This window comes from Salmo trutta, chromosome 4 (assembly GCF_901001165.1).
Source record: "Salmo trutta chromosome 4, fSalTru1.1, whole genome shotgun sequence".
In the NCBI taxonomy this organism is placed as follows: Eukaryota; Metazoa; Chordata; class Actinopteri; order Salmoniformes; family Salmonidae; genus Salmo; species Salmo trutta.
Genome location: NC_042960.1, coordinates 60,913,226 through 60,934,725, shown reverse-complemented (window position 1 = coordinate 60,934,725; position 21,500 = coordinate 60,913,226). Strand labels below are relative to the sequence as shown.

The window sequence follows — 21,500 nt, the reverse complement described above, 5'->3', positions numbered from 1 at the left end:
ATTCAACTGCAAAATTGGGCTTGGATAGTATGATTAAGTGCTTGTCCTTTATTGAAAACTCCTTTTTTTGTCCCCAAAACATTTCATGTCATTGATAATGCTTACTTACTATCTTTAAATATGTTTTTAGAGGTACCACTTTTGTGTCCTACATACTTACCTTAAATGTATGTAGAATTAGCATGCTTCTGATCATTTATATAGAGTGTATGGTGAATACTATGAATAATAATGATTTTGGTGATCTTTTCCCAAAATATAACTTTCTTGCACGCACAGAGCCTGCAGTCATCAGGAACCTGACTGTCTCTGAAATCACAACATCATCTGTGTTTCTGAGCTGGATTGAACCATTGGGAAACAGGTCCTTCTATAGAGTAGAATGGACTAATGGCAGTAGAGATATGAATACAACTACCAATGAGACAGCCTTTAACGTAACTGAGCTGACTGCTGGAGTGAAATACACATTCAAGGTCACTGCAGTGGCTGGTGATAATATAACTAAAGGAAATTCTCAGGAGAAAGCCCTCTTTACAGGTAAGCCTTTTAATTGGAATGGCCTTAATATTTTCTCTGAAGTGGAACCATATAATGATTATGTTAATATCTGTATTTAACAATGAGAGGGCTATAAGAGGAAGGGTAAAGTCCTCTTTCTTTTTTTGAATCAAAAGTGATGAAATCCTGGGATAGAGTACTGTAGGTAGGTACTAAGTAGTCTAATGGTATGGTCTTCTCCCAAAATGTACATTTCTTGCATGCACAGAACCTGAAGTCATCAGGAACCTTACTGTCTCTGAAATCACAACATCATCTGTGTTTCTGAGCTGGATTGAACCATTGGGAAACAGCTCCTTCTATAGAGTAGATTGGACTGGTGGCAGTAGAGATATGAATACAACTTCCAATGAGACAGCCTTTAACGTAACTGAGCTGACTGCTGGAGTGAAGTACACATTCAGGGTCACTGCAGTGGCTGGAGATGAGATGACTGAAGGCAAAAATATCAGTGTTTCACTCTTTACAAGTAAGATGAAGTTTAAATTGTCTGGGCTCTATTTCTTAACTGCTTCATGCAACATTCTGTATCTGATATTTTTGAGTTGCGGAACTCTTGGTATTAATGGACATTTTTCATGTCTAGAGGCTGATACATCCCTCTGGGCAGTGTATATTGTGGCCGTTAAAGGCCCAGTGTAGTCACGTGATTTTCCTGTGTATTATATTTTTCTACACTATGATGTTGGAATAATACTCTGAAATTGTGAAGACTATGTTAATTTCCTTTTAATGTAGGAGCTGTTTGAAAAAAAACAGCTGAAATTTCAATCTGTTTTGGTGGGACGGAGTTTTGGCCTGCCCTGTGACATCACCTGGCGATACATTTCAATAAGAAAGAGTTTCAAACCTCTCTGCCAATAACAGCTAGTTTAAAGTTTTCCCCAACCCCACTCAGACCTCTCCCAGACAGTCCTAGCTAAATTCCTGCTTGACAAATTGCTCTATTTGTTTATTTTTGACCATTTTATTGAAAACAATCACAGTAAGGTACTTAATTGTTCCCCAGAAATGATTTGATTTTGAGATAAAAATGGCGGCATTGGACTTTTAATACTGATGTCTTTGAAGATATATTATTGCCTAGTGTCGGCTTTTGCGGTATACCGTGTATACTGTATACCGGGGTATTATGAAATAGCCACGAGATGGTTTTTCAATACCGTCAATACTGTTGAAACTACTTCTTTGAGGTTTTTCTATACAGTTTCATTTTTGTAGCTACCTTTTAAGTAAATACCTGCAGTCAACTTGTGCAATATGTTAGAAGATAACGCAGATTGCGTTCTTTATTTCACCTGTCACATTATTTTACATTATTAAGCTTACCGTAGTTCCCCAGAATAGTTGAGCCAGTCACGTTTTACTTTATAAATAGCACAACTGGTGAGAGCGGGAGCCGGTGAGTCAAGCTGTGTATTGACAGGGGTTGCGTTTTATATTGAAAGTCACCAGTTGTTTTTTGCTTCAACAGAGTGTTCAGGGACGTACAATTACAGTATAGTTGTCCTTCACTGAAAATACAATAGTGCATTATATTCGGCAGAAAACAGCTTCATTTTCATCAGATGACAACAGAAGTGCAATGCTATTTGGCTGGAAGCCACACAAGCAGGCTAAATCAGCTTACAAGATAAAGTACAGTCTTTTCTTGCAAAACCTTTGCTAGCCATCATATTTCTAATGTTTATCATAGAGGGGATGTAGCCAGCTACATTTCCTAATGTTTTTCTTGAAGTTAATCTTGCATTTTACCAAAGAAAAGTACGCTGGCTACACTGAGAAAAGTGCTGGAGTAAAGTAGCCGCACATCAGTCAGACAACTGTCTGCTGGTAGAATGCCCGTTCATGTGCAACTGAAGCACAACATTTGTCTGATGCTGAGCAGAAATCACAATAAGAATCATTTTCGATCTGCGTTTACAAAACGCAGCATGATATTTCTTGAGCATTTATATGTTTTTCCTGTGTGTAAAAGTAAAAATTCTGCATTAATGCGACCCCTAAGTTTCATTTGCTAGTTATCTAAGTATGTGGCTGAATTAATAAGGTGATGGGACGTCATATTGTGTTGTGTTTCATCCGTGTTTGAGAAGTTAAAGGCCTTTAGGATGAGTTATCTGCACAGCTGCCACAACTATCTTTCGATTTCCTTGAGTTTTTTCTCCTGTCTGTTCTCGGCCCGTTGCCTTCTCCCCCATCAGCCCATCGTCTTCCTTCTTCTTCGAACAGAGCAGGCAGTCCCGTTGCCCTAGCAACTCCGGACTCCGCACAGACACAGCATGTACACCTGCTGCTCCAGAGCCAGTACTGTTCATTTGCAAAATGTTTCTTGTTCACATTCGCTTGCAAATGTCCAAACTCACCAAAAATTACAATCGGTAGCTCCTATATATGTATAACGTATTGAGCTGGACTGCCTGTCTCTTAATAAAAAATGCTTTTGTTTGTGCTCGTTTGCATATTTAGCTAGCAACCTCCATGGAAATTTGCTATAATTTGTGCTAATTTTGTTAGCATTCTGGTAATAGACTCCCAAAGGGCTTCTTTTTTTTGGGCGCCCCCTTGGCGCCCCCTTCTGTACTAAGCCTGTAATACCGTTAATTCCTGCATGAGAGAAGGACGTTATGATGATATGAAAATGTGAATACCGCACAACCCTAGTCTAGTGTCCCCTAAAATCACCTTTCTTGCTCACGTACAACTTGAAGTCATCAGGAACCTCTCTGTCTCTGAAATCATGACATCATCTGTGTCTCTGCACTGGATTGAACCATTGGGAAACAGATCCTTCTATAGAGTAGAATGGACTGATGGCAGTAGAGATAGGAATCGAACTACCAATGAGACAGCCTTTAATGTAACCGAGCTAACTGCTGGAGTGCAGTACAGACTCATAGTTGCTGCAGTCGCTGCTGATAAGACTACTGAAGGATTACCCATCATTTTTAACCAGTATATCTGTCAGTCACTGTAGTTTTGGTTCATATAATTCTCTCTTGAGAAGGGAGTGTAGACTCCAACTGATCCAGAACATTTTAGGAAATGTGTTTATCTGCATTCAACTGCAAAATTGGCCTTGGATAGTATGATTAAGTGCTTGTCCTTTATTGAAAACTCCTTTTTTGTCCCCAAAACATTTCATGTCATTGATCATGCTTACTTACTATCTTTAAATATGTTTTTAGAGGTACCACTTTTGTGTCCTACATACTTACCTTAAATGTATGTAGAATTAGCATGCTTCTGATCATTTATATAGAGTGTATGGTGAATACTATGAATAATAATGATTCTGGTGATCTTTTCCCAAAATATAACTTTCTTGCACGCACAGAGCCTGCAGTCATCAGGAACCTGACTGTCTCTGAAATCACAACATCATCTGTGTTTCTGAGCTGGATTGAACCATTGGGAAACAGGTCCTTCTATAGAGTAGAATGGACTAATGGCAGTAGAGATATGAATACAACTACCAATGAGACAGCCTTTAATGTAACTGAGCTAACTGCTGGAGTGAAATACACATTCAAGGTCACTGCAGTGGCTGGTGATAATATAACTAAAGGAAATTCTCAGGAGAAAGCCCTCTTTACAAGTAAGCCTTTTCATTGGAATGGTCTTAATATTTTCTCTGAAGTGGAACCATATAATGATTATGTTAATATCTGTATTTAACAATGAGAGGGCTATAAGAGGAAGGATAAAGTCCTCTTTCTTTTTTTGAATCAAAGTGATGAAATCCTGGGATAGAGTACTGTAGGTAGGTATTAAGTAATCTGATGGTATGGTCTTCTCCCAAATGTACATTTCTTGCATGCACAGAACCTGAAGTCATCAGGAACCTTACTGTCTCTGAAATCACAACATCATCTGTGTTTCTGAGCTGGATTGAACCATTGGGAAACAGCTCCTTCTATAGAGTAGAATGGACTGGTGGCAGTAGAGATATGAATACAACTTCCAATGAGACAGCCTTTAACGTAACTGAGCTGACTGCTGGAGTGAAGTACACATTCAGGGTCACTGCAGTGGCTGGAGATGAGATGACTGAAGGCAAAAATATCAGTGTTTCACTCTTTACAAGTAAGATGAAGTTTAAATTGTCTGGGCTCTATTTCTTAACTGCTTCATGCAACATTCTGTATCTGATATTTTTGAGTTGCGGAACTCTTGGTATTAATGGACATTTTTCATGTCTAGAGGCTGATCCATCCCTCTGGGCAGTGTATATTGTGGCCGTTAAAGGCCCAGTGTAGTCACGTGATTTTCCTGTGTATTATATTTTTCTACACTATGATGTTGGAATAATACTCTGAAATTGTGAAGACTATGTTAATTTCCTTTTAATGTAGGAGCTGTTTGAAAAAAAACAGCTGAAATTTCAATCTGTTTTGGTGGGACGGAGTTTTGGCCTGCCCTGTGACATCACCTGGCGATACATTTCAATAAGAAAGAGTTTCAAACCTCTCTGCCAATAACAGCTAGTTTAAAGTTTTCCCCAACCCCACTCAGACCTCTCCCAGACAGTCCTAGCTAAATTCCTGCTTGACAAATTGCTCTATTTGTTTATTTTTGACCATTTTATTGAAAACAATCACAGTAAGGTACTTAATTGTTCCCCAGAAATGATTTGATTTTGAGATAAAAATGGCGGCATTGGACTTTTAATACTGATGTCTTTGAAGATATATTATTGCCTAGTGTCGGCTTTTGCGGTATACCGTGTATACTGTATACCGGGGTATTATGAAATAGCCACGAGATGGTTTTTCAATACCGTCAATACTGTTGAAACTACTTCTTTGAGGTTTTTCTATACAGTTTCATTTTTGTAGCTACCTTTTAAGTAAATACCTGCAGTCAACTTGTGCAATATGTTAGAAGATAACGCAGATTGCGTTCTTTATTTCACCTGTCACATTATTTTACATTATTAAGCTTACCGTAGTTCCCCAGAATAGTTGAGCCAGTCACGTTTTACTTTATAAATAGCACAACTGGTGAGAGCGGGAGCCGGTGAGTCAAGCTGTGTATTGACAGGGGTTGCGTTTTATATTGAAAGTCACCAGTTGTTTTTTGCTTCAACAGAGTGTTCAGGGACGTACAATTACAGTATAGTTGTCCTTCACTGAAAATACAATAGTGCATTATATTCGGCAGAAAACAGCTTCATTTTCATCAGATGACAACAGAAGTGCAATGCTATTTGGCTGGAAGCCACACAAGCAGGCTAAATCAGCTTACAAGATAAAGTACAGTCTTTTCTTGCAAAACCTTTGCTAGCCATCATATTTCTAATGTTTATCATAGAGGGGATGTAGCCAGCTACATTTCCTAATGTTTTTCTTGAAGTTAATCTTGCATTTTACCAAAGAAAAGTACGCTGGCTACACTGAGAAAAGTGCTGGAGTAAAGTAGCCGCACATCAGTCAGACAACTGTCTGCTGGTAGAATGCCCGTTCATGTGCAACTGAAGCACAACATTTGTCTGATGCTGAGCAGAAATCACAATAAGAATCATTTTCGATCTGCGTTTACAAAACGCAGCATGATATTTCTTGAGCATTTATATGTTTTTCCTGTGTGTAAAAGTAAAAATTCTGCATTAATGCGACCCCTAAGTTTCATTTGCTAGTTATCTAAGTATGTGGCTGAATTAATAAGGTGATGGGACGTCATATTGTGTTGTGTTTCATCCGTGTTTGAGAAGTTAAAGGCCTTTAGGATGAGTTATCTGCACAGCTGCCACAACTATCTTTCGATTTCCTTGAGTTTTTTCTCCTGTCTGTTCTCGGCCCGTTGCCTTCTCCCCCATCAGCCCATCGTCTTCCTTCTTCTTCGAACAGAGCAGGCAGTCCCGTTGCCCTAGCAACTCCGGACTCCGCACAGACACAGCATGTACACCTGCTGCTCCAGAGCCAGTACTGTTCATTTGCAAAATGTTTCTTGTTCACATTCGCTTGCAAATGTCCAAACTCACCAAAAATTACAATCGGTAGCTCCTATATATGTATAACGTATTGAGCTGGACTGCCTGTCTCTTAATAAAAAATGCTTTTGTTTGTGCTCGTTTGCATATTTAGCTAGCAACCTCCATGGAAATTTGCTATAATTTGTGCTAATTTTGTTAGCATTCTGGTAATAGACTCCCAAAGGGCTTCTTTTTTTTGGGCGCCCCCTTGGCGCCCCCTTCTGTACTAAGCCTGTAATACCGTTAATTCCTGCATGAGAGAAGGACGTTATGATGATATGAAAATGTGAATACCGCACAACCCTAGTCTAGTGTCCCCTAAAATCACCTTTCTTGCTCACGTACAACTTGAAGTCATCAGGAACCTCTCTGTCTCTGAAATCATGACATCATCTGTGTCTCTGCACTGGATTGAACCATTGGGAAACAGATCCTTCTATAGAGTAGAATGGACTGATGGCAGTAGAGATAGGAATCGAACTACCAATGAGACAGCCTTTAATGTAACCGAGCTAACTGCTGGAGTGCAGTACAGACTCATAGTTGCTGCAGTCGCTGCTGATAAGACTACTGAAGGATTACCCATCATTTTTAACCAGTATATCTGTCAGTCACTGTAGTTTTGGTTCATATAATTCTCTCTTGAGAAGGGAGTGTAGACTCCAACTGATCCAGAACATTTTAGGAAATGTGTTTATCTGCATTCAACTGCAAAATTGGCCTTGGATAGTATGATTAAGTGCTTGTCCTTTATTGAAAACTCCTTTTTTGTCCCCAAAACATTTCATGTCATTGATCATGCTTACTTACTATCTTTAAATATGTTTTTAGAGGTACCACTTTTGTGTCCTACATACTTACCTTAAATGTATGTAGAATTAGCATGCTTCTGATCATTTATATAGAGTGTATGGTGAATACTATGAATAATAATGATTCTGGTGATCTTTTCCCAAAATATAACTTTCTTGCACGCACAGAGCCTGCAGTCATCAGGAACCTGACTGTCTCTGAAATCACAACATCATCTGTGTTTCTGAGCTGGATTGAACCATTGGGAAACAGGTCCTTCTATAGAGTAGAATGGACTAATGGCAGTAGAGATATGAATACAACTACCAATGAGACAGCCTTTAATGTAACTGAGCTAACTGCTGGAGTGAAATACACATTCAAGGTCACTGCAGTGGCTGGTGATAATATAACTAAAGGAAATTCTCAGGAGAAAGCCCTCTTTACAAGTAAGCCTTTTCATTGGAATGGTCTTAATATTTTCTCTGAAGTGGAACCATATAATGATTATGTTAATATCTGTATTTAACAATGAGAGGGCTATAAGAGGAAGGATAAAGTCCTCTTTCTTTTTTTGAATCAAAGTGATGAAATCCTGGGATAGAGTACTGTAGGTAGGTATTAAGTAATCTAATGGTATGGTCTTCTCCCAAATGTACATTTCTTGCATGCACAGAACCTGAAGTCATCAGGAACCTTACTGTCTCTGAAATCACAACATCATCTGTGTTTCTGAGCTGGATTGAACCATTGGGAAACAGCTCCTTCTATAGAGTAGAATGGACTGGTGGCAGTAGAGATATGAATACAACTTCCAATGAGACAGCCTTTAACGTAACTGAGCTGACTGCTGGAGTGAAGTACACATTCAGGGTCACTGCAGTGGCTGGAGATGAGATGACTGAAGGCAAAAATATCAGTGTTTCACTCTTTACAAGTAAGATGAAGTTTAAATTGTCTGGGCTCTATTTCTTAACTGCTTCATGCAACATTCTGTATCTGATATTTTTGAGTTGCGGAACTCTTGGTATTAATGGACATTTTTCATGTCTAGAGGCTGATCCATCCCTCTGGGCAGTGTATATTGTGGCCGTTAAAGGCCCAGTGTAGTCACGTGATTTTCCTGTGTATTATATTTTTCTACACTATGATGTTGGAATAATACTCTGAAATTGTGAAGACTATGTTAATTTCCTTTTAATGTAGGAGCTGTTTGAAAAAAAACAGCTGAAATTTCAATCTGTTTTGGTGGGACGGAGTTTTGGCCTGCCCTGTGACATCACCTGGCGATACATTTCAATAAGAAAGAGTTTCAAACCTCTCTGCCAATAACAGCTAGTTTAAAGTTTTCCCCAACCCCACTCAGACCTCTCCCAGACAGTCCTAGCTAAATTCCTGCTTGACAAATTGCTCTATTTGTTTATTTTTGACCATTTTATTGAAAACAATCACAGTAAGGTACTTAATTGTTCCCCAGAAATGATTTGATTTTGAGATAAAAATGGCGGCATTGGACTTTTAATACTGATGTCTTTGAAGATATATTATTGCCTAGTGTCGGCTTTTGCGGTATACCGTGTATACTGTATACCGGGGTATTATGAAATAGCCACGAGATGGTTTTTCAATACCGTCAATACTGTTGAAACTACTTCTTTGAGGTTTTTCTATACAGTTTCATTTTTGTAGCTACCTTTTAAGTAAATACCTGCAGTCAACTTGTGCAATATGTTAGAAGATAACGCAGATTGCGTTCTTTATTTCACCTGTCACATTATTTTACATTATTAAGCTTACCGTAGTTCCCCAGAATAGTTGAGCCAGTCACGTTTTACTTTATAAATAGCACAACTGGTGAGAGCGGGAGCCGGTGAGTCAAGCTGTGTATTGACAGGGGTTGCGTTTTATATTGAAAGTCACCAGTTGTTTTTTGCTTCAACAGAGTGTTCAGGGACGTACAATTACAGTATAGTTGTCCTTCACTGAAAATACAATAGTGCATTATATTCGGCAGAAAACAGCTTCATTTTCATCAGATGACAACAGAAGTGCAATGCTATTTGGCTGGAAGCCACACAAGCAGGCTAAATCAGCTTACAAGATAAAGTACAGTCTTTTCTTGCAAAACCTTTGCTAGCCATCATATTTCTAATGTTTATCATAGAGGGGATGTAGCCAGCTACATTTCCTAATGTTTTTCTTGAAGTTAATCTTGCATTTTACCAAAGAAAAGTACGCTGGCTACACTGAGAAAAGTGCTGGAGTAAAGTAGCCGCACATCAGTCAGACAACTGTCTGCTGGTAGAATGCCCGTTCATGTGCAACTGAAGCACAACATTTGTCTGATGCTGAGCAGAAATCACAATAAGAATCATTTTCGATCTGCGTTTACAAAACGCAGCATGATATTTCTTGAGCATTTATATGTTTTTCCTGTGTGTAAAAGTAAAAATTCTGCATTAATGCGACCCCTAAGTTTCATTTGCTAGTTATCTAAGTATGTGGCTGAATTAATAAGGTGATGGGACGTCATATTGTGTTGTGTTTCATCCGTGTTTGAGAAGTTAAAGGCCTTTAGGATGAGTTATCTGCACAGCTGCCACAACTATCTTTCGATTTCCTTGAGTTTTTTCTCCTGTCTGTTCTCGGCCCGTTGCCTTCTCCCCCATCAGCCCATCGTCTTCCTTCTTCTTCGAACAGAGCAGGCAGTCCCGTTGCCCTAGCAACTCCGGACTCCGCACAGACACAGCATGTACACCTGCTGCTCCAGAGCCAGTACTGTTCATTTGCAAAATGTTTCTTGTTCACATTCGCTTGCAAATGTCCAAACTCACCAAAAATTACAATCGGTAGCTCCTATATATGTATAACGTATTGAGCTGGACTGCCTGTCTCTTAATAAAAAATGCTTTTGTTTGTGCTCGTTTGCATATTTAGCTAGCAACCTCCATGGAAATTTGCTATAATTTGTGCTAATTTTGTTAGCATTCTGGTAATAGACTCCCAAAGGGCTTCTTTTTTTTGGGCGCCCCCTTGGCGCCCCCTTCTGTACTAAGCCTGTAATACCGTTAATTCCTGCATGAGAGAAGGACGTTATGATGATATGAAAATGTGAATACCGCACAACCCTAGTCTAGTGTCCCCTAAAATCACCTTTCTTGCTCACGTACAACTTGAAGTCATCAGGAACCTCTCTGTCTCTGAAATCATGACATCATCTGTGTCTCTGCACTGGATTGAACCATTGGGAAACAGATCCTTCTATAGAGTAGAATGGACTGATGGCAGTAGAGATAGGAATCGAACTACCAATGAGACAGCCTTTAATGTAACCGAGCTAACTGCTGGAGTGCAGTACAGACTCATAGTTGCTGCAGTCGCTGCTGATAAGACTACTGAAGGATTACCCATCATTTTTAACCAGTATATCTGTCAGTCACTGTAGTTTTGGTTCATATAATTCTCTCTTGAGAAGGGAGTGTAGACTCCAACTGATCCAGAACATTTTAGGAAATGTGTTTATCTGCATTCAACTGCAAAATTGGCCTTGGATAGTATGATTAAGTGCTTGTCCTTTATTGAAAACTCCTTTTTTGTCCCCAAAACATTTCATGTCATTGATCATGCTTACTTACTATCTTTAAATATGTTTTTAGAGGTACCACTTTTGTGTCCTACATACTTACCTTAAATGTATGTAGAATTAGCATGCTTCTGATCATTTATATAGAGTGTATGGTGAATACTATGAATAATAATGATTCTGGTGATCTTTTCCCAAAATATAACTTTCTTGCACGCACAGAGCCTGCAGTCATCAGGAACCTGACTGTCTCTGAAATCACAACATCATCTGTGTTTCTGAGCTGGATTGAACCATTGGGAAACAGGTCCTTCTATAGAGTAGAATGGACTAATGGCAGTAGAGATATGAATACAACTACCAATGAGACAGCCTTTAATGTAACTGAGCTAACTGCTGGAGTGAAATACACATTCAAGGTCACTGCAGTGGCTGGTGATAATATAACTAAAGGAAATTCTCAGGAGAAAGCCCTCTTTACAAGTAAGCCTTTTCATTGGAATGGTCTTAATATTTTCTCTGAAGTGGAACCATATAATGATTATGTTAATATCTGTATTTAACAATGAGAGGGCTATAAGAGGAAGGATAAAGTCCTCTTTCTTTTTTTGAATCAAAGTGATGAAATCCTGGGATAGAGTACTGTAGGTAGGTATTAAGTAATCTAATGGTATGGTCTTCTCCCAAATGTACATTTCTTGCATGCACAGAACCTGAAGTCATCAGGAACCTTACTGTCTCTGAAATCACAACATCATCTGTGTTTCTGAGCTGGATTGAACCATTGGGAAACAGCTCCTTCTATAGAGTAGAATGGACTGGTGGCAGTAGAGATATGAATACAACTTCCAATGAGACAGCCTTTAACGTAACTGAGCTGACTGCTGGAGTGAAGTACACATTCAGGGTCACTGCAGTGGCTGGAGATGAGATGACTGAAGGCAAAAATATCAGTGTTTCACTCTTTACAAGTAAGATGAAGTTTAAATTGTCTGGGCTCTATTTCTTAACTGCTTCATGCAACATTCTGTATCTGATATTTTTGAGTTGCGGAACTCTTGGTATTAATGGACATTTTTCATGTCTAGAGGCTGATCCATCCCTCTGGGCAGTGTATATTGTGGCCGTTAAAGGCCCAGTGTAGTCACGTGATTTTCCTGTGTATTATATTTTTCTACACTATGATGTTGGAATAATACTCTGAAATTGTGAAGACTATGTTAATTTCCTTTTAATGTAGGAGCTGTTTGAAAAAAAACAGCTGAAATTTCAATCTGTTTTGGTGGGACGGAGTTTTGGCCTGCCCTGTGACATCACCTGGCGATACATTTCAATAAGAAAGAGTTTCAAACCTCTCTGCCAATAACAGCTAGTTTAAAGTTTTCCCCAACCCCACTCAGACCTCTCCCAGACAGTCCTAGCTAAATTCCTGCTTGACAAATTGCTCTATTTGTTTATTTTTGACCATTTTATTGAAAACAATCACAGTAAGGTACTTAATTGTTCCCCAGAAATGATTTGATTTTGAGATAAAAATGGCGGCATTGGACTTTTAATACTGATGTCTTTGAAGATATATTATTGCCTAGTGTCGGCTTTTGCGGTATACCGTGTATACTGTATACCGGGGTATTATGAAATAGCCACGAGATGGTTTTTCAATACCGTCAATACTGTTGAAACTACTTCTTTGAGGTTTTTCTATACAGTTTCATTTTTGTAGCTACCTTTTAAGTAAATACCTGCAGTCAACTTGTGCAATATGTTAGAAGATAACGCAGATTGCGTTCTTTATTTCACCTGTCACATTATTTTACATTATTAAGCTTACCGTAGTTCCCCAGAATAGTTGAGCCAGTCACGTTTTACTTTATAAATAGCACAACTGGTGAGAGCGGGAGCCGGTGAGTCAAGCTGTGTATTGACAGGGGTTGCGTTTTATATTGAAAGTCACCAGTTGTTTTTTGCTTCAACAGAGTGTTCAGGGACGTACAATTACAGTATAGTTGTCCTTCACTGAAAATACAATAGTGCATTATATTCGGCAGAAAACAGCTTCATTTTCATCAGATGACAACAGAAGTGCAATGCTATTTGGCTGGAAGCCACACAAGCAGGCTAAATCAGCTTACAAGATAAAGTACAGTCTTTTCTTGCAAAACCTTTGCTAGCCATCATATTTCTAATGTTTATCATAGAGGGGATGTAGCCAGCTACATTTCCTAATGTTTTTCTTGAAGTTAATCTTGCATTTTACCAAAGAAAAGTACGCTGGCTACACTGAGAAAAGTGCTGGAGTAAAGTAGCCGCACATCAGTCAGACAACTGTCTGCTGGTAGAATGCCCGTTCATGTGCAACTGAAGCACAACATTTGTCTGATGCTGAGCAGAAATCACAATAAGAATCATTTTCGATCTGCGTTTACAAAACGCAGCATGATATTTCTTGAGCATTTATATGTTTTTCCTGTGTGTAAAAGTAAAAATTCTGCATTAATGCGACCCCTAAGTTTCATTTGCTAGTTATCTAAGTATGTGGCTGAATTAATAAGGTGATGGGACGTCATATTGTGTTGTGTTTCATCCGTGTTTGAGAAGTTAAAGGCCTTTAGGATGAGTTATCTGCACAGCTGCCACAACTATCTTTCGATTTCCTTGAGTTTTTTCTCCTGTCTGTTCTCGGCCCGTTGCCTTCTCCCCCATCAGCCCATCGTCTTCCTTCTTCTTCGAACAGAGCAGGCAGTCCCGTTGCCCTAGCAACTCCGGACTCCGCACAGACACAGCATGTACACCTGCTGCTCCAGAGCCAGTACTGTTCATTTGCAAAATGTTTCTTGTTCACATTCGCTTGCAAATGTCCAAACTCACCAAAAATTACAATCGGTAGCTCCTATATATGTATAACGTATTGAGCTGGACTGCCTGTCTCTTAATAAAAAATGCTTTTGTTTGTGCTCGTTTGCATATTTAGCTAGCAACCTCCATGGAAATTTGCTATAATTTGTGCTAATTTTGTTAGCATTCTGGTAATAGACTCCCAAAGGGCTTCTTTTTTTTGGGCGCCCCCTTGGCGCCCCCTTCTGTACTAAGCCTGTAATACCGTTAATTCCTGCATGAGAGAAGGACGTTATGATGATATGAAAATGTGAATACCGCACAACCCTAGTCTAGTGTCCCCTAAAATCACCTTTCTTGCTCACGTACAACTTGAAGTCATCAGGAACCTCTCTGTCTCTGAAATCATGACATCATCTGTGTCTCTGCACTGGATTGAACCATTGGGAAACAGATCCTTCTATAGAGTAGAATGGACTGATGGCAGTAGAGATAGGAATCGAACTACCAATGAGACAGCCTTTAATGTAACCGAGCTAACTGCTGGAGTGCAGTACAGACTCATAGTTGCTGCAGTCGCTGCTGATAAGACTACTGAAGGATTACCCATCATTTTTAACCAGTATATCTGTCAGTCACTGTAGTTTTGGTTCATATAATTCTCTCTTGAGAAGGGAGTGTAGACTCCAACTGATCCAGAACATTTTAGGAAATGTGTTTATCTGCATTCAACTGCAAAATTGGCCTTGGATAGTATGATTAAGTGCTTGTCCTTTATTGAAAACTCCTTTTTTGTCCCCAAAACATTTCATGTCATTGATCATGCTTACTTACTATCTTTAAATATGTTTTTAGAGGTACCACTTTTGTGTCCTACATACTTACCTTAAATGTATGTAGAATTAGCATGCTTCTGATCATTTATATAGAGTGTATGGTGAATACTATGAATAATAATGATTCTGGTGATCTTTTCCCAAAATATAACTTTCTTGCACGCACAGAGCCTGCAGTCATCAGGAACCTGACTGTCTCTGAAATCACAACATCATCTGTGTTTCTGAGCTGGATTGAACCATTGGGAAACAGGTCCTTCTATAGAGTAGAATGGACTGGTGGCAGTAGAGATATGAATACAACTACCAATGAGACAGCCTTTAATGTAACTGAGCTAACTGCTGGAGTGAAATACACATTCAAGGTCACTGCAGTGGCTGGTGATAATATAACTAAAGGAAATTCTCAGGAGAAAGCCCTCTTTACAAGTAAGCCTTTTCATTGGAATGGTCTTAATATTTTCTCTGAAGTGGAACCATATAATGATTATGTTAATATCTGTATTTAACAATGAGAGGGCTATAAGAGGAAGGATAAAGTCCTCTTTCTTTTTTTGAATCAAAGTGATGAAATCCTGGGATAGAGTACTGTAGGTAGGTATTAAGTAATCTAATGGTATGGTCTTCTCCCAAATGTACATTTCTTGCATGCACAGAACCTGAAGTCATCAGGAACCTTACTGTCTCTGAAATCACAACATCATCTGTGTTTCTGAGCTGGATTGAACCATTGGGAAACAGCTCCTTCTATAGAGTAGAATGGACTGGTGGCAGTAGAGATATGAATACAACTTCCAATGAGACAGCCTTTAACGTAACTGAGCTGACTGCTGGAGTGAAGTACACATTCAGGGTCACTGCAGTGGCTGGAGATGAGATGACTGAAGGCAAAAATATCAGTTTTTCACTCTTTACAAGGGAGATGAAGTTTAAATTGTCTGGGCTCTATTTCTTAACTGCTTCATGCAACATTCTGTATCTGATATTTTTGAGTTGCGGAACTCTTGGTATTAATGGACATTTTTCATGTCTAGAGGCTGATCCATCCCTCTGGGCAGTGTATATTGTGGCCGTTAAAGGCCCAGTGTAGTCACGTGATTTTCCTGTGTATTATATTTTTCTACACTATGATGTTGGAATAATACTCTGAAATTGTGAAGACTATGTTCATTTCCTTTTAATGTAGGAGCTGTTTGAAAAAAACGGCTGAAATTTCAATCTGTTTTGGTGGGACGGAGTTTTGGCCTGCCCTGTGACATCACCTGGCGATACATTTCAATAAGAGCTTCAAACCTCTCTGCCAATAACAGCTAGTTTAAAGTTTTCCCCAACCCCACTCAGACCTCTCCCAGACAGTCCTAGCTAAATTCCTGCTTGACAAATTGCTCTATTTGTTTATTTTTGACCGTTTTATTGAAAACAATCACAGTAAGGTACTTAATTGTTCCCCAGAAATGATTTGATTTTGAGATAAAAATGGCGGCATTGGACTTATAATACTGATGTCTTTGAAGATATATTATTGCCTAGTGTCGGCTTTTGCGGTATACCGTGTATACTGTATACCGGGGTATTATGAAATAGCCACGAGATGGTTTTTCAATACCGTCAATACTGTTGAAACTATTTCTTTGAGGTTTTTCTATACAGTTTCATTTTTTTAGCTACCTTTTAAGTAAATACCTGCAGTCAACTTGTGCAATATGTTAGAAGATAACGCAGATTGCGTTCTTTATTTCACCTGTCACATTATTTTACATTATTAAGCTTACCGTAGTTCCCCAGAATAGTTGAGCCAGTCACGTTTTACTTTATAAATAGCACAACTGGTGAGAGCGGGAGCCGGTGAGTCAAGCTGTGTATTGACAGGGGTTGCGTTTTATATTGAAAGTCACCAGTTGTTTTTTTGCTTCAACAGAGTGATCAGGGAGGTACAACTACACTATAGTTGTCCTTCACTGAAAATACAATAGTGCATTATATTCGGCAGAAAACAGCTTCATTTTCATCAGATGACAACAGAAGTGCAATGCTATTTGGCTGGAAGCCACACAAGCAGGCTAAATCAGCTTACAAAGATAAAGTACAGTCTTTTCTTGCAAAACCTTTGCTAGCCATCATATTTCTAATGTTTGTCATAGAGGGGATGTAGCCAGCTACATTTCCTAATGTTTTTCTTGAAGTTAATCTTGCATTTTACCAAAGAAAAGTACGCTGGCTACACTAAGAAAAGTGCTGGAGTAAAGTAGCCGCACATCAGTCAGACAACTGTCTGCTGGTAGAATGCCCGTTCATGTGCAACTGAAGCACAACATTTGTCTGATGCTGAGCAGAAATCACAATAAGAATAATTTTCGATCTGCGTTTACAAAACGCAGCATGATATTTCTTGAGCATTTATATGTTTTTCCTGTGTGTAAAAGTAACAATTCTGCATTAATGCGACCCCTAAGTTTAATTTGCTAGTTATCTAAGTATGTGGCTGAATTAATAAGGTAATGGGACGTCATATTGTGTTGTGTTTCATCCGTGTTTGAGAAGTTAAAGGCCTTTAGGATGAGTTATCTGCACAGCTGCCACAACTATCTTTCGATTTCCTTGAGTTTTTTCTCTTGTCTGTTCTCGGCCCGTTGCCTTCTCCCCCCTCAGCCCATCGTCTTCCTTCTTCTTCGAACAGAGCAGGCAGTCCCGTTGCCCTAGCAACTCCGGACTCAACACAGACACAGCATGTACACCTGCTGCTCCAGAGCCAGTACTGTTCATTTGGAAAATGTCTCTTGTTCACATTCGCTTGCAAATGTCCAAACTCACCAAAAATTACAATCGGTAGCTCCTATATATGTATAACGTATTGAGCTGGACTGCCTGTCTCTTAATAAAAAATGCTTTCGTTTGTGCTCGTTTGCATATTTAGCTAGCAACCTCCATGGAAATTTGCTATAATTTGTGCTAATTTTGTTAGCATTCTGGTAATAGACTCCCAAAGGGCTTCTTTTTTTTAGGCGCCCTCTTGGCGCCCCCTTCTGTACTAAGCCTGTAATACCGTTAATTCCTGCATGAGAGAAGGACGTTATGATGATATGAAAATGTGAATACCGCCCAACCCTAGTCTAGTGTCCCCTAAAATCACCTTTCTTGCTCACGTACAACTTGAAGTCATCATGAACCTCTCTGTCTCTGAAATCATGACATCATCTGTGTCTCTGCACTGGATTGAACCATTGGGAAACAGATCCTTCTATAGAGTAGAATGGACTGATGGCAGTAGAGATAGGAATCGAACTACCAATGAGACAGCCTTTAATGTAACCGAGCTAACTGCTGGAGTGCAGTACAGACTCATAGTTGCTGCAGTCGCTGCTGATAAGACTACTGAAGGATTACCCATCATTTTTAACCAGTATATCTGTCAGTCACTGTAGTTTTGGTTCACATAATTCTCTCTTGAGAAGGGAGTGTAGACTCCAACTGATCCAGAACATTTTAGGAAATGTGTTTATCTGCATTCAACTGCAAAATTGGGCTTGGATAGTATGATTAAGTGCTTGTCCTTTATTGAAAACTCTTTTTTTTGTCCCCAAAACATTTCATGTCATTGATAATGCTTACTTACTATCTTTAAATATGTTTTTAGAGGTACCACTTTTGTGTCCTACATACTTACCTTAAATGTATGTAGAATTAGCATGCTTCTGATCATTTATATAGAGTGTATGGTGAATACTATGAATAATAATGATTCTGGTGATCTTTTCCCAAAATATAACTTTCTTGCACGCACAGAGCCTGCAGTCATCAGGAACCTGACTGTCTCTGAAATCACAACATCATCTGTGTTTCTGAGCTGGATTGAACCATTGGGAAACAGGTCCTTCTATAGAGTAGAATGGACTGGTGGCAGTAGAGATATGAATACAACTACCAATGAGACAGCCTTTAACGTAACTGAGCTAACTGCTGGAGTGAAATACACATTCAAGGTCACTGCAGTGGCTGGTGATAATATAACTAAAGGAAATTCTCAGGAGAAAGCACTCTTTACAGGTAAGCCTTTTCATTGGAATGGTCTTAATATTTTCTCTGAAGTGGAACCATATAATGATTATGTTAATATCTGTATTTAACAATGAGAGGGCTATAAGAGGAAGGGTAAAGTCCTCTTTCTTTTTTTGAATCAAAGTGATGAAATCCTGGGATAGAGTACTGTAGGTAGGTACTAAGTAATCTAATGGTATGGTCTTCTCCCAAAATGTACATTTCTTGCATGCACAGAACCTGAAGTCATCAGGAACCTTACTGTCTTTGAAATCACAACATCATCTGTGTTTCTGAGCTGGATTGAACCATTGGGAAACAGCTCCTTCTATAGAGTAGAATGGACTGGTGGCAGTAGAGATATGAATACAACTTCCAATGAGACAGCCTTTAACGTAACTGAGCTGACTGCTGGAGTGAAGTACACATTCAGGGTCACTGCAGTGGCTGGAGATGAGATGACTGAAGGCAAAAATATCAGTGTTTCACTCTTTACAAGTAAGATGAAGTTTAAATTGTCTGGGCTCTATTTCTTAACTGCTTCATGCAACATTCTGTATTTGATATTTTTGAGTTGCGGAACTCTTGGTATTAATGGACATTTTTCATGTCTAGAGGCTGATCCATCCCTCTGGGCAGTGTATATTGTGGCCGTTAAAGGCCCAGTGTAGTCACGTGATTTTCCTGTGTATTATATTTTTCTACACTATGATGTTGGAATAATACTCTGAAATTGTGAAGACTATGTTAATTTCCTTTTAATGTAGGAGCTGTTTGAAAACAACCAGCTGAAATTTCAATCTGTTTTGGTGGGACGGAGTTTTGGCCTGCCCTGTGACATCACCTGGCGATACATTTCAATAAGAAAGAGTTTCAAACCTCTCTGCCAATAACAGCTAGTTTAAAGTTTTCCCCAACCCCACTCAGACCTCTCCCAGACAGTCGTAGCTAAATTCCTGCTTGACAAATTGCTCTATTTGTTTATTTTTGACCATTTTATTGAAAACAATCACAGTAAGGTACTTAATTGTTCCCCAGAAATGATTTGATTTTGAGATAAAAATGGCGGCATTGGACTTTTAATACAGATGTCTTTGAAGATATATTATTGCCTAGTGTCAGCTTTTGCGGTATACCGTGTATACTGTATACCGGGGTATTATGAAATAGTCACGAGATGGTTTTTCAATACCGTCAATACTGTTGAAACTATTTCTTTGAGGTTTTTCTATACAGTTTCATTTTTGTAGCTACCTTTTAAGTAAATACCTGCAGTCAACTTGTGCAATATGTTAGAAGATAACGCAGATTGCGTTCTTTATTTCACCTGTCACATTATTTTACATTATTAAGCTTACCGTAGTTCCCCAGAATAGTTGAGCCAGTCACGTTTTACTTTATAAATAGCACAACTGGTGAGAGCGGGAGCCGGTGAGTCAAGCTGTGTATTGACAGGGGTTGCGTTTTATATTGAAAGTCACCAGTTGTTTTTTTGCTTCAACAGAGTGATCAGGGAGGTACAACTACACTATAGTTGTCCTTCACTGAAAATACAATAGTGCATTATATTCGGCAGAAAACAGCTTCATTTTCATCAGATGACAACAGAAGTGCAATGCTATTTGGCTGGAAGCCACACAAGCAGGCTAAATCAGCTTACAAAGATAAAGTACAGTCTTTTCTTGCAAAACCTTTGCTAGCCATCATATTTCTAATGTTTGTCATAGAGGGGATGTAGCCAGCTACATTTCCTAATGTTTTTCTTGAAGTTAATCTTGCATTTTACCAAAGAAAAGTACGCTGGCTACACTGAGAAAAGTGCTGGAGTAAAGTAGCCGCACATCAGTCAGACAACTGTCTGCTGGTAGAATGCCCGTTCATGTGCAACTGAAGCACAACATTTGTCTGATGCTGAGCAGAAATCAGAATAAGAATAATTTTCGATCTGCGTTTACAAAACGCAGCATGATATTTCTTGAGCATTTATATGTTTTTCCTGTGTGTAAAAGTAACAATTCTGCATTAATGCGACCCCTAAGTTTAATTTGCTAGTTATCTAAGTATGTGGCTGAATTAATAAGGTGATGGGACGTCATATTGTGTTGTGTTTCATCCGTGTTTGAGAAGTTAAAGGCCTTTAGGATGAGTTATCTGCACAGCTGCCACAACTATCTTTCGATTTCCTTGAGTTTTTTCTCTTGTCTGTTCTCGGCCCGTTGCCTTCTCCCCCATCAGCCCATCGTCTTCCTTCTTCTTCGAACAGAGCAGGCAGTCCCGTTGCCCTAGCAACTCCGGACTCAACACAGACACAGCATGTACACCTGCTGCTCCAGAGCCAGTACTGTTCATTTGGAAAATGTCTCTTGTTCACATTCGCTTGCAAATGTCCAAACTCACCAAAAATTACAATCGGTAGCTCCTATATATGTATAACGTATTGAGCTGGACTGCCTGTCTCTTAATAAAAAATGCTTTCGTTTGTGCTCGTTTGCATATTTAGCTAGCAACCTCCATGGAAATTTGCTATAATTTGTGCTAATTTTGTTAGCATTCTGGTAATAGACTCCCAAAGGGCTTCTTTTTTTTAGGCGCCCCCTTGGCGCCCCCTTCTGTACTAAGCCTGTAATACCGTTAATTCCTGCATGAGAGAAGGACGTTATGATGATATGAAAATGTGAATACCGCCCAACCCTAGTCTAGTGTCCCCTAAAATCACCTTTCTTGCTCACGTACAACTTGAAGTCATCATGAACCTCTCTGTCTCTGAAATCATGACATCATCTGTGTCTCTGCACTGGATTGAACCATTGGGAAACAGATCCTTCTATAGAGTAGAATGGACTGATGGCAGTAGAGATAGGAATCGAACTACCAATGAGACAGC

At 39.2% G+C, this 21,500-nt stretch overlaps 1 protein-coding gene across 9 annotated transcripts in view; it reads left to right on the top strand.

Annotated features, from left to right (window-relative positions):
* Positions 1-21,500, top strand: part of LOC115192769 (receptor-type tyrosine-protein phosphatase eta) — a 110,451-nt gene that overhangs the window by 57,616 nt on the left and 31,335 nt on the right. For 3 of the 9 annotated variants that reach the window (XM_029751605.1, XM_029751601.1, XM_029751603.1), the window contains 12 exons: positions 280-540; positions 770-1,030; positions 3,899-4,159; positions 4,387-4,647; positions 7,516-7,776; positions 8,004-8,264; positions 11,133-11,393; positions 11,621-11,881; positions 14,750-15,010; positions 15,238-15,498; positions 18,365-18,625; positions 18,854-19,114. The exons of 1 other annotated variant lie outside the window; for it this stretch is intronic. In XM_029751605.1, coding sequence (XP_029607465.1) covers positions 280-540; positions 770-1,030; positions 3,899-4,159; positions 4,387-4,647; positions 7,516-7,776; positions 8,004-8,264; positions 11,133-11,393; positions 11,621-11,881; positions 14,750-15,010; positions 15,238-15,498; positions 18,365-18,625; positions 18,854-19,114 — 3,132 coding nt within the window. The remainder of the gene's footprint in view (positions 1-279; positions 541-769; positions 1,031-3,898; positions 4,160-4,386; positions 4,648-7,515; positions 7,777-8,003; positions 8,265-11,132; positions 11,394-11,620; positions 11,882-14,749; positions 15,011-15,237; positions 15,499-18,364; positions 18,626-18,853; positions 19,115-21,500) is intronic. 5 more of the 9 variants (XM_029751604.1, XM_029751608.1, XM_029751607.1 and 2 more) reach the window with 5 other exon arrangements.